Raw genomic sequence first — 12,855 nt, 5'->3', positions numbered from 1 at the left:
GACGTATATTTATATGAGTATTTGTTAAAAAAACAAAATTTTTCTACTCTTCATATGTTATATAAATATATGTAAAATTTTCATTCTTGCACATTTATTCAATTCGTCACAAAATCATTATCAAGAACAAGCACGATTTTTCAGTAATCTGACCCTTCAGTCCCCTTAAACTCGCCCAGATATGTCCCGTAATTGAGCAGCTGATCAATCCATTTCTCTGCCTAATATTACAAAATTAAAGCTGAAACCAATTTGTAAGCAGAAATATTGGTTTGTTCAGAAAGTAATTTCGGTTTTTTGCATGAAAATGAAAGACGATATTTTTAATAGAAAGAAAAGTTTTATTCCGTTAAATATTGACTATTTTGTTCTAACACCTTTTGCCATCTTTGAGATAATCACATGATTCCACGTTCGTAGAACTTATGATCCTTATTGGTAAAAAACTGAGTCAAATAGTTTCTGACACCTTCGTTTGAATCGAAATTTTTATCATCCAAAGAATTTTGCAGTGACCGAAACAAGTGATAATCGGATGATGCCAGATCAGACGAATATGATGAATGCGGTAACAGCTTCTCATTAAAGTCATTAAACTTGTGCAAGATCTGTCATGATGAAATATAATACCTCTCCTTTTCGTCAATTCTGATCTCTTCTGCTCAATGGAATCATTCAATTTGTTCAATTGATGACAATACACATTCGAATCAATCGTTTGGTTGTTTGATAGCAGCTCAAAAAAATCATTCCTTTCCAATCTCATCAAACAGAGAGCATTACCTTCTTTTGATGGATATCAGCTTTCGATGTGCCTTAAGGTAGTTCATCACGTCCGCTCCATGATCTTTTGCGTTTAATATTAATGTACACAATCCATTTTTCATCTCCAGTTGTGAGTCGCTTCAGAAATGGATCGTTTTTCTCACATTTCAACAGCAAATCGCAGATGGTAATGCGACGAATCAAATCTCTTTCTTTGAGAACATGTGGAACTCAAATATCGAACTTTGAAACGAAACCAGGTTGTTTCAAATGTTCATGCACGGTCGAATTCAATAAATTTAATCTCTCAGCACTTTCTCGTGTTGTTAAATGACGACTTGCATCCTCCAATGCCTTTATTTGGTCTTCATCAGCCTCAACTCGCGGCATTGTCAAAATCAGCGGTTTTGTTGCGCGACAATGCTCGACCACACTTTGCAAAAACAGGTGAAGATATCTCATCGGCGTTTCGATGAAAAGTTTTACCTGAAAGATGAAAGGTCACACGCCGCGTTTCCACCAGATTATCACTTATTTCGATCGATGCATCTCGGGCTTGCTGAGCAACACTTCAAAACATGAATAAATAAAAAAAAAATGGCTCGATGAATATGGATTGCTTGAGAAAAAGAACATTTTTTTATCATGGTGGAATTCACCAATTGGCAGGAAAGCGGCAAAAAGTTATAGCAAGTGATGGAAAATATTTCGAATAAAATATAACTTAACCCCCTCCCGTCTCCCTGAAATAAATGTGTTTTTTTTTTCTTTTGCGAAAAGTCCCTCAGAACTAGTCGGAATAGCGAAAGTCTCCGGTGAAAACCGGAGGATTTTTGCACGATCGAATCGGCCGTCGATCGATCGAACGGTTCGCGCTTGGAATCATCAATCTCTCAAGCCAGCGCATCAGCGCGTGGCGCACAAAACAGTTAATTGATCGCGATATCGGCGGTGATCTCGGGAGCGCTGTCGAGAGAGAGAGAGAGAGAGAGAGGAGAGAGAGAGAGAGAGAGAGAGAGAGACAGAGAGAGAGAGAGAGAGAGAGAGAGAGAACATCAAGCCGCCTCCTCGAGTACACGGGAAGAGTCTTCTCGCTGAAAACGCTTAGCTTGTAGCCGGTCGAGTGGAGCGCGACACAGCTTCGAGCAAAGCGAGAGCCCGCGCTCTCTCAGCAGCGCCGAAGCGTCGCTCTAAATACCACCTGCTAAGAGCCGCCCGAGCGAAACGGCATTATAGCGTGGCGTTTGTTTCAGACGAACACCCAGCGGCAATGCATCACGGCGACGGCGACAGAATGGCCGCGACGTCGCTTCCGGTCGTCCTACTTCTTTGGATGATATTCTAGCCGACGCTATGCACTCCGCCCGGTTGAATGTGCGAAACTTAACGCGCGCCGGTCGCCTAACTCCCACACGAGAACCACCGCTTCGTGAGCTTCTGTGTCTCGCGGTTTTGTCTCCGGGGATCCGACTCGCTGCGACGCACATTCGACACGTCCGCCCTGTAAAAGTAGCGGAATCTCAGCGTGAGTTCGCGCCGCGAGACGCTCCTCTCTCCCTCTCGTTGTGTCGCCCCGTTTCGTTGTCACGCCGCGATTGGGAGGCGTCCGCTGCGTCGCGGAGGATCCAATTGCCGCGGCGTCGTCGCTTGTGAGACGCGAACTGAGGAACTGCACTGGTCGGAAGGGGTAGACGTATCGGTGAATGATTGGCCGTGCCGTTAAGTATATCGAATTCCGCGCACGCGATGAGATTCGCAGACCGAGATTCAACTTCTTTCATTCGTATCGGAAGAATTGTGTGTGAAATAAGAATGATAATTATCATTCTTATTTCAGACAATTATAATTGTCTTTTGGAATTGTTTCTTTTTTGACAGAAGGTAACGATATTTTTTAACCACTCGTTCGCGCCAATTCTACCGCAAGAGACAGACGAGAGTTCTTCCGCCGATGAGGTAAACGTCCCAATGGTTGGACACGTCCCAGTATCCGATCCCTTTGGAAAAAAATATTTACTATTTATTTTAACAATAATGAATGAAAGTAATAGTTGTAAAAAAGAACTCCAATATTTGATGATTAGTTGGAAAAAGATATATCCAATTAGATACATTTATGTCAAAATAAAAATTAATTAAATAAGTATAATAAATAAGCACCTATGGTTTGGCAAAATAATAATCGATCGTTAATAAATTTATTGAGAGATAGCATTTATATTTATATTATTCCCCGCTAGTACATACTAATTTTCTAATTGCAGTCAGACACTGGAACAAATATATCCGAACATTGGGCCATAACTTATTTCAACTGTCCGCTCACTGGTACATTAATACGCTTCCACTACTTATGTAAATATTTCATTAATAATAGATATATACATTGGTTTAAATCATTTTTCTCTACTTAAGGGAATTTTAAGTGTTTGAATAAATGCAAATATTTATGTCAAAAGTATTCTTAATATTATATATTGTATCTTTTGTGACGACCTACGCTTAAACGCCTGGGACATTTACCTTACTTCGTGACGGGACTCGCTCGCCGAAATCGGAAACTCTCGCGAGGATACTTTCAAGGTCGTTGCTATTTTGAGAAAAAGAGACAACGCGGCTAAAATCTTGCCTCACTGCGGAAACAAGTATGAAGTCTTTTTCTGTCCCAGCGGAAAGTCGCGAGTTCGTTTCCGCCGTCTGGAATCTTTCCTCACTTTCGAAAATAAAAATCGTCTGCGAGGAAAAAGAGCGTTTTCGCAACGGCGAGGAATAGCCATGTGTATGAATGTCGAGCGCGTGACTTATGGGCGATCCGACAAACATTCCGGAGAACTCGCGCGCAAAAGAAAGGGCTGCAAGGGCGCATCGTCCATCGAAAGAATCCGCTTATGAAGGCGGTGACTTCCGATGTTAGGTCGATCCAAAGTAAACACGATGTCTTCCGCGAACTTCGGTAATTGAGAAATTTTAACGGATCTACGACCTCGTCAGACACGTATCAGTCCATTATTTGTCGAAAATTCGCCGAAAGCGTTGATCGTGCATTTTTTATTTAGCCTAGTAAAAGTCGATCTACGACTTTCGATCGTTGGTCCAAAATTCGCTACCCAGTTATGAGCCATTATTAGCGATCAACTAAAAGTCCACTTCCGCGGTGTGTTCATATTATTAATGTGCAATCTTAATGTAATAATAATATTAATAATAGTGATAATTATTCGGAATAATGCCTTTTTCAAATTTTGATATTTTTTTGCGGTAAAAATTCTTATTGTGACTCTAATAGTGATAATCGATCGGGAAGCCTGGAAAAGATATCATCTATATATACTTTTTTTAACTATTTCTTTCCAACGTAACTTTCCAGATCCGCCAAGGTTAAAAATATATAATGGCTCTTAAAAGGACTGATTTTGTATGTGCTTGAAAACAAAAGTACAAACAAAACAATACTACTGAAAGAGATTAGCAAGAGCTCTATGTTAAGTAAAATATACAGGGTGTCCTATTTAAAGAAAAATATATATATACTCAAATATATGTCGCGTTTTAGAAAAAAAAATATTTAGAATAAAAATTGTTTGGTTTTGAGGAAGACACAAAACGATAAAGTCTGTTTGATCTTGCCTGACAATCCCAAGGTTGTGTAAAGGTCATATTGAAATTTTTAAATATAAATCCCTATTTTTTATTGCCGATTCTTGTAGCTGGCATCAGGACCTTTTCAAAACACTACAAATGAGTTGAATTTCTCTCAGAATTTTCTGAGCTATGAGATATTAAAGCTTGAAAATCGCCGACATTAGCGTTACCCGATGTGCACCGATTGATCATCACTGTTAGAGTCACAACAAAGATTTTTATATCAAGAAAACCGCAGAAAATATCAAAACTCGTAAAAGGCCTTATTTCGAATAATTATCACAATAGTAATATTAATATTTCAATAATGCACGATCTCTCTGCATATTACGTGCAATCTTGTTCATATTACCCAAGAGCATTTCTTTACAATATCAGCGCAACTGCGAGGGAGAAATGGGGATGGGAGTGCTCGCAAAAATTAAACCATAATTCACTTTTATAGTGCACCAAACGGAAGATTGTGCTCTTTACGAATAAAAATCGAAATTGCCTTTTCAATCGCGCGCTCATCTTCAGCCGGAGAGGAAATAAAATCACCGTCCCAGTACATCAGAATTGATCGATCGCTTTATCGTCGGAAACGGAATGGTCTCAGCTTTAAAATGCACTTTACCCCGCCAGGACATTTCTACGCGGGGTTAACGACGAGCGGCGAATTCTCTGACGGGGACCGGTGACAATGTTACGCGCGCTCGTCGGTCGAATGTGTCGCCGGAGGAGAGTCAGGTGTCAAGTACGCGACACGAACGCACTACAATGTGTGACGCGCATGCCGCCGGTCGACCCTTTCGGGGCGAGCGTCGATGACCGCGCGCTGATTGCGAAGACAAACAGCTGCATCTGAGCGAAATATTGACATATAAACGTGAAACAAACGCCATTCTTCTCGGTATCTGGTGTTTATATTTCTCGCGCGCGCGTGTAATATGATGAAATGCGCAAAACATATCGCCCGAAAGCGTCGAGATACATTCGGGTATGGAAACGACGGCGAACTTTTAGTACATTCATAAAGTTTAGTATGCCCGCAATAATTCACAAATTTTAGTATATTCATAAAGTACATAATTCATCGGACACTTCGCGCAGATTTATCGTCTGGTCGCAATCCAATGCTGCTGATATCGGGCCGAAAATGCCGAAAATCCGGCGTCTAATAATGGCTCGCGACAATGGGTCGATTGTAAGATTCGATGCAGAAAGAAACGCCGCGACGGCAAAAGTAGCGACGGCGTTTGCAGCGTCCAGGGCTCGGTATCGAACTGTTAATTGTTACGCGGCCTGTTGAGAGACCTTCGCAAGGGCAGAATTTTATTAGGTATACAAATGAATGATCCAAACTTTTTTAAGCGGCTAAGAAATTAGGTTTCAAATGATCAAATTTTCCCGCTCTTTTACAATTGTGTAGTATGTTGACATATTGGTAGTAGTTATTAAAAATTACATTTAGTATGGCGGAAGGTTGAAAATGACCTCAAAAATTATTCAGGTCAATACAGTCAAAAATGGCAACAAATAACATATCCAACACTGCATTCTTTACGAATTCTAACAAAGAAAAAATTCTGCAAGAGCACGCGAATCGATTTGTTCCTTTCTCGGCGCAGGTGTTGTATCGTACGATGTGTGTGCATTTTGGTTTAGACGGTTTAAAAGCGGCGATTTCAGTCTGGGTGACAAAGAACGTCCTGGAGGCCCTCGGTGTGGCAAAAATGATTTGGAGCAACTGCTCGCTGAGAATTCAGCACAAACGCAAAAAGAGCTTGCAGAGCAGTTAGGAGCAACGCAAAAAAACTATTTCCAAACGCCTACACGAGATGAGGAAGATTCAGAAAGAAGAAAATGGGTTCCGCGTGAACTCACTGAAGCCAGCAAAAATCAACGGCAGTGTGTCTTTCTCTTCTCAATAAGCAGGGTAGAAAGTTTTTCTTGTGGAAAATTATTACGGGCGATAAGAAGTAGATAGTCCATGACAATCTGAAACGTAGAAAATCATGGGTAAATCCTGGCGAACCATCAACATCGGTCGCAAAGCCAAAACACTGCGAAAAGAAGATTCTGTTCTGCATTTGGTGGGATGTAAAGGGCGTGATTTATTATGAGCTATTAAAACCGAATGAAACAATTACCGCGATTCGTTAGCAATTAATCCGTTTGAGTGAAGAATTAGAACGAAAACGCCCGTATAGTGGCAAAGGAGCACGTCCTGTGAAATTGTTGCGTGATAAGGCCACACATTGCTTCTACGACAAAAGACATTATAATAAGTCTTGGCTGGGGCGTCTTGCAGCACCCGACATATTCACCAGATATCGCTCCTACCAATTACCACTTCCGGTCGATGCAGCACACCTTGTCCGATACGCACTTTAAATCAGTGAATGAAGTTCGAAAATGGCTTGACAACTTTATCGTGTCGAAAGACACAACATTTTTCCGACTTTTGAAATTCATCAGCTGCCTGAAAGATGGCTTAAAGTATTAGAAAACGGCGAATACTTTGATTGAATAAATTTGTTTTACATTCTTTTAAAATAAATCTTTAAGTTGGCTAAAAAATCTGTATTATTCATTTGTATACCTAATATTAATTGGGAAACATGGCCGGAGGACACTATCGGGTGTCACGCGATAATATTCCGCCAATGAAATTTCACTCCGCGAGATATTAGTACGAGAGTTTCGACGCGCGCTGCAACGAATCACTTTAAAGAGAAAAATCGTGGTAGGAAGAGAAACGCGGTCTCGGAATATTTATCGGCAGAAGCGCCAAATGAAATCATGACTTTTTATTTGCGCCCGTCCGCCATGACTGTGTCGACTGTTCACATCCCGTTCCTGCAAAATTATCAGACACATTAGCAGCACTCCCCCCCCCTCGGCCGCTGCGATTTCGCAACCGTCTTGAACGTGACAACGTTCGATTCGCAATGACTGAAGCACATTGTGTTGGAAACTGCGGGAAGACACAGCTCGGGTTAAGGTAATCGATGCGAGAGATTGAGAGCGAGTTAACGAAGCGTGTCGGATTATACGGCAAAATACATCTCGCATCGCCGCAACGAGAAGCGAGCGAGACGAGCTCGTAACTTTGTCTCTTCCTCGTTCGCTCGCTCGCTCACTTGAGAGAGGGAGATATATATATATATATATGTATAGAATTGGAGAGAGAGAGAGAGAGAGAGAGAGAGAGAGGGAGAGAGAGAGAGAGAGAGAGAGAGAGGGAGAGAGAGAGAGAGAGAGAGAGAGAGTAAATTGCGAGCAGACGCGCCACGCGTCTCGTACATATCAGACGATAAAACTCGCCGAACTTCGGAAGGATAGACGCGCCGACGGGCCTGCGGAACGTATAGAATCTCAAACTTGGAAACTCGCTGCACGCGAGAGAGATGGCTTTCATGCAGGTACGTAAATATAACGGGACTTTTCTGGGCTCGCGGCGCGGCGCGGCGCAGCTACAGGAAGAAGGCAGGTTTATTCGCTGAACTTATAATGGCTCGACTTCGAGGGGGATTTTATCCTCGTTACAGCTACCGGTAAAAACGTACTGTTCGAGAGTGCATTAGCTCTCCCATCCCCCGCCTCTCTCTCTCTCTCTCTCTCTCTCTTTCTCCGGCTGCCTTTCTTCCTCTCTCGGGAATTCGCACGCGATGCGCTTGGACGATCCCGAGGCTGTTTCGTCCCTCGTCTCGCAGCGGCAGCGAAAGCGCCTCTCGCGTCTTCGCAGCGAGCCGCATCGTTGCGCCGGAAGTGTAGCTCCGCTCACGGCAACGTTAAGAAACGGCCTCGACATCCGCGGCCCGGTGTCCTCGTCGTCATCTCGTCATCTCGGTAAAGCCGAATCCTTCTTCAGCCAACGGGACCATGCAATCGGAGAACGCCGGTCCGATCGCGCGAGCCGATCCTCGCGCTTAACGATCGTCTCCAGCGCGGTAATAAACGGTCCTATGCTTGCTGTGTACAGTCACGTGCATTAATTCGCGCCGCGAGGGGAGAAGCAACGTCCCCCCACTCCGGTCGCGTCATTCTCCGAAATTGTTGGAAGAGACTATGAGTCCGAACGATGGACGCCTCCAAGGCTGATATGTCTTTTCGGAATACTGTAAAGGAAGTTTTTCTACTGACGGACCGGCGCGCGAGTCACGCTGAGGTGTTTGTTCACATTTCGCGTAACTTACGCGGCGCAGCGCGATTAATACACGCGTGTATACATACACGTCGTATTAGAGACACGTAATCGTAAGGATGAATAACTCAGTGCCAGTCTTTCATCTAGCTTATAACGACGCCGAAACTCGTTGTATTTCGAGGATCTCGCGTATGATGCATAGAGAATACCGTTTTTATAGACGCAGGTGCACGTGTACGCGCCTGAAAGCGGATGGAGAGAACGGCGGAAGCGACTGGGGTTGCCAGAGATGTCTTCTTTCGGGAAGGGAATTGTGTCCTTCTTTCCAGCCAAAATGTTATGCCCTGCCAAGGACGCTATTTGTCCTCTCCTACCGCATCGAGGGAATTTTTTTGGCCTGTCAGATGTGCCGCCACGGTGACTTATCTTAGTCGCTAGCTAGTAACATTGTTGTCGATATACCTTTTAATTACTTATCAATAATTACTTATCAATAATATGTACGTATATGAGATATAATATATGCGGTTGAAAACTGACGCTCGGGAAGACAACAGGCGCATTGTTTCAAAATTTTCGGCTGTGACTTGTTACAGTCACTAGCTAGTAAGTTTTTTGTTGATATACTTTTGTCAATAATATGTAGGGTTGGGAAATCACTCGTTACTTATAACGAAGTTGCAGTTACAGTTTTTTTTGTTTTTTTTTTTTGGTAACTATAACTTAACTTTGTTCCGTTTTTTTCCGTCTACGACTGTAACTTGATTTAGTTATATTTATTTGATAACTAGTAACTAATTTAATAGTTATTTTAATAATTACTTTGTATATTTAAAACTAAAACTTGATATCCAATAAGCATACAATTACTCTGACTGCATTTGGAAAACGCGCTATTACGTCATCTATCTTTACCGTTCATTACATGTAGAACAAGGATAAAATGACGCAATGGCGCTGATAGTTTTCTCTCCGAACGCAACCTGTATTTCATTCAAAAAATTGTACGCCTATTGGACATTTCAGTCGCGCGTCGCCAGTCCTTATTTGTTAACATAATTTGTGTTCAGCGTGAAAATGCGCTGCGTGATTTCAGTTATGTAACAATTCAAGCAACAGATAAAACAATTGATAAATCGATAGATAAATCAATCGAAGAAGAAGGATTGTAAAATGCTATGGCCAGCATATGAAGAAATATTTAAGTTTCAACAAAAATTTGGAAACGAGAACAACTGGGCATTTCTCTACCCAGTTGTTATTAATAATCTTAATAGTCTTAAAAGAATAAGTATGAATTGCTTATTTAAATTAATGAATCTAATTTGTAAAAATATACAATATGAGGAATATGTAATAATCAACAAACTACTTTTATATAAAATTGATGGAATTTACACAATTACGAAATTTAAAATAATAAAACAATTATTGTAAAAAAGTGAAACTACTGTAAAGAAACTGAAAAGTGACGACTCGTTACTTTGTAAATAACTATAACTGTAACATGTTATCTTTGAAGGTCAGTAACTTGTAACTGTAACTAGTTACTTTTTCAGTGAAAAAAACTGTAACTGTAACTAAATATTTTTATAAAGTAATTTTCCCAACTCTGATAATATGTACATATAAAATATATATATATGAAATGTATAATATATGCGGTTGAAAATTGACGCTCGGAAAGACGACAGACGCATTTTTTTTAGTTATCAAAATTTTCGGCTGTGACTTGTCATAGTCACTAACTAGTAACATTTTTGTCGGTATACTTTTGTCAATAATATGTATATGTAAAATATATGTATATGAGATGTATAATATATGCGGTTGAAAATTGACGCTCGGAAAGACGACGAACACATTTTTTTGGTCGTCAAAATTTTCGACTGTGACTTGTTATAGTCACTAGCTAGTAACATTTTTTGTCAATAATACGTGCGCTGAAAAGTAAAACGGTTTCGACAGTTCTTTTCTTACAAACGTTAGTAACTAGTCTAATTGTAAAATTTGAGAATCACTGCTCAAGGACTCGTGCAAAAATCGCAAGTCTTTCTAACCCCAACTGTGTATGTGTCTAACCTCAACAATCTTGAGACTGCACTATTAAACAGCTTATTGAACAGTGATTCTCAAGTTCACAACTACACAAATTGCCAATGTCACTAAAAAAAAAAAAAAAAAACTGTCGAAACCGTTTTTGCTTTTCAATGTATATGTAAAATACATGTATGAAATGTATAACATATGCGGTTGAAAATTGACGCTCGGAAAAGTGACAGATGCATTTGTATAGTCGTCAATATTTTCCCACTAACTTGCAAATCTGGCAGCCCTGGGAGCGACGCATAGAGCTGTAAGCGACACTCTTCGTCGGTCGACACCTCTTTTCACAAGCGCCTGTACATAATCGCCGAACTGCGGATCGCATCGAACACCTGTGTTTATCGCCGTTGTATGCGTTTAATAAAGGAATGAGAGAAAAGAGAGGACGAGATTTGCATACCACGCAGGGCTCGTGCGATTCGCGAACTCGATCGAACGCGGGATTCTCACGTGCCGACGAGAAGCTTCCGCGCTGAATTTCACGACACCACGCCGCAACAACTCGTTATCCGCGATTTTTCTTTGCCGCTGATTACCGGCGGCACGGCGTCGCGTTTTAAAGGAGCAGTTTTAATTAATACTTGAGTCGACGGACGCTAATTACCCGCCTTTATGGCACGAAGACTCTCTTTCACGCCTTCCTTTCTCACCGCTTTGTAAGGCGAGCCGGTCATCCTGCTCGTTAAAATTTCACATACCGCGACCTGGTGAAACCGGGACCCGGACCGCAACGTCTCTCTCGCTTTTCAAACCCCGAAGAGAGCGCGGCTCGCTCGCGCTTTGTAGCCGTGCGGGAAATCGGACGACAAACGCGCACGGCGCACTTCGCGATCTGGTAATTTCATAATGTCACCCAGCCTTCGTCGCCTTCGTCGCGTTTGCTCAAGTGCAATCGACTCGAGGAGATCCGGAACGACGATGGCGGTCGTCCGGTAAAACATGAAACACCGAGCTAATTATCCGCATCGAACGAGCTCCCAACGGCATGACGAAGGATCAGCGGAGGGCTGGGGCGATAAAGCGCGTGAGTACCTCTGAAGCAATTCTCTAATGTTTTCACACGCGCGATAAATGCGCGCGCGCGCACACACACACACAGGCGTTACGGCTGTATTCGGCACGCCGATGCGGCGGTACAAAGTTCACCACTATACGTAATTATTTCCATAATTATTATCTTCGTACAAAGCGCAGCGCGAAGAGAAAACTTCCCGTTACCGGCTAATAATTTCCATCGCGAATGTAATTATTAACGCCGCCGGGCATTATATACGGCGCAGTTCATTACATGGGAATTAATAAATTTAATGACAGCTCCAGCGCGCGTCATAACGCGCGATGTCGTCGCCAATGGCGACGCATTAGCATGGTAGCTCCATCAGCAGGAGACACGCATCCAATCGGAAAGTCGATAGACACTGTTACGCGATACTCCGCGATCATACGTTCCGTTTCACGAACGCTGGACAACGCGCTCCTCTTTTTCCCTTTTAACTCATTCCCGAGGTGCGCGCGATATGATAGATGCGCGTACATCCACAGGGTGTCGGTCGCGAGACGCAACCGAGCTCGTGCGCGGATAGAGGATAAAAAAAAAGTAGAAAAATTCCATTTCTCGAGTAGCCACGTAAGATCTCGCGTTATTAGATAGGAGGGGGGGGGGGCAGAGGAAAGATACGAAGAGACACGTAGACAATTTATCGTACATTCGCTGCAAGAAGGATGATCGCGGTCAGCCATTTTCCGATCAACGGAATCGTGCGCGCTGACTTGCTATCTTCTTTCACCGTTAGCTCGAAATTTCATTTGGTTGCTCGAGGAGCAGGACTTCTTCGTTCATTCTGACCCGCTCCGTTCTGACTCCGCCTGAGCCTTCCCGCGTGTCGCGACAGACACCCTGTATATATCTTTTTTATGACGAAGCACAAACCCCATTGGCAATAGGAATACTGTAAAGCATTCGGCGGGACGGTTCGGCGGATCGAATCTCGCTGGCAACAAATCAGCGACTACGGAATTAACGTCATCAATCAATCAGAAGTCTACCGTGCCCGTCGCTATTCGTCCGCGCTATGAATTCGCCTCAATTCCGACTCTTTTGTTCTTTGACCGTCCTGCGCAGAGAAAAAAAGCTTCACTTAGCGTGCCGTGAAATTCAACCCGGCCGAAATTCGCGTGTATGCAATACGAGACACCAAACAAGCGCGAAA

The 12,855-nt window shown here is 42.6% G+C and overlaps 1 protein-coding gene across 5 annotated transcripts in view; it reads left to right on the top strand.

Annotated features, from left to right (window-relative positions):
* The window catches only part of LOC105184179 (zwei Ig domain protein zig-8), a 133,075-nt gene extending 123,853 nt beyond the window's left edge, over positions 1–9,222 (top strand). For 4 of the 5 annotated variants that reach the window (XM_025301995.1, XM_019841895.2, XM_025301994.1 and 1 more), the window contains one exon: positions 2,019–2,895. In XM_025301995.1, the coding sequence (XP_025157780.1) occupies positions 2,019–2,110 (92 nt within the window). In that variant the 3' untranslated portion in view covers positions 2,111–2,895. Of the gene's footprint in view, positions 1–2,018; positions 2,896–8,759 lie in introns of those variants that run through there. The other variant, XM_025301993.1, reaches the window with a different exon arrangement.
* The last annotated feature ends 3,633 nt before the right edge of the window (positions 9,223–12,855 follow it).

The sequence above is a fragment of the Harpegnathos saltator genome, unplaced genomic scaffold, assembly GCF_003227715.2.
Source record: "Harpegnathos saltator strain DR-91 unplaced genomic scaffold, Hsal_v8.6 scaffold462, whole genome shotgun sequence".
NCBI lineage: Eukaryota > Metazoa > Arthropoda > Insecta > Hymenoptera > Formicidae > Harpegnathos > Harpegnathos saltator.
This window is presented reverse-complemented; position numbering and strand designations above follow the sequence as displayed.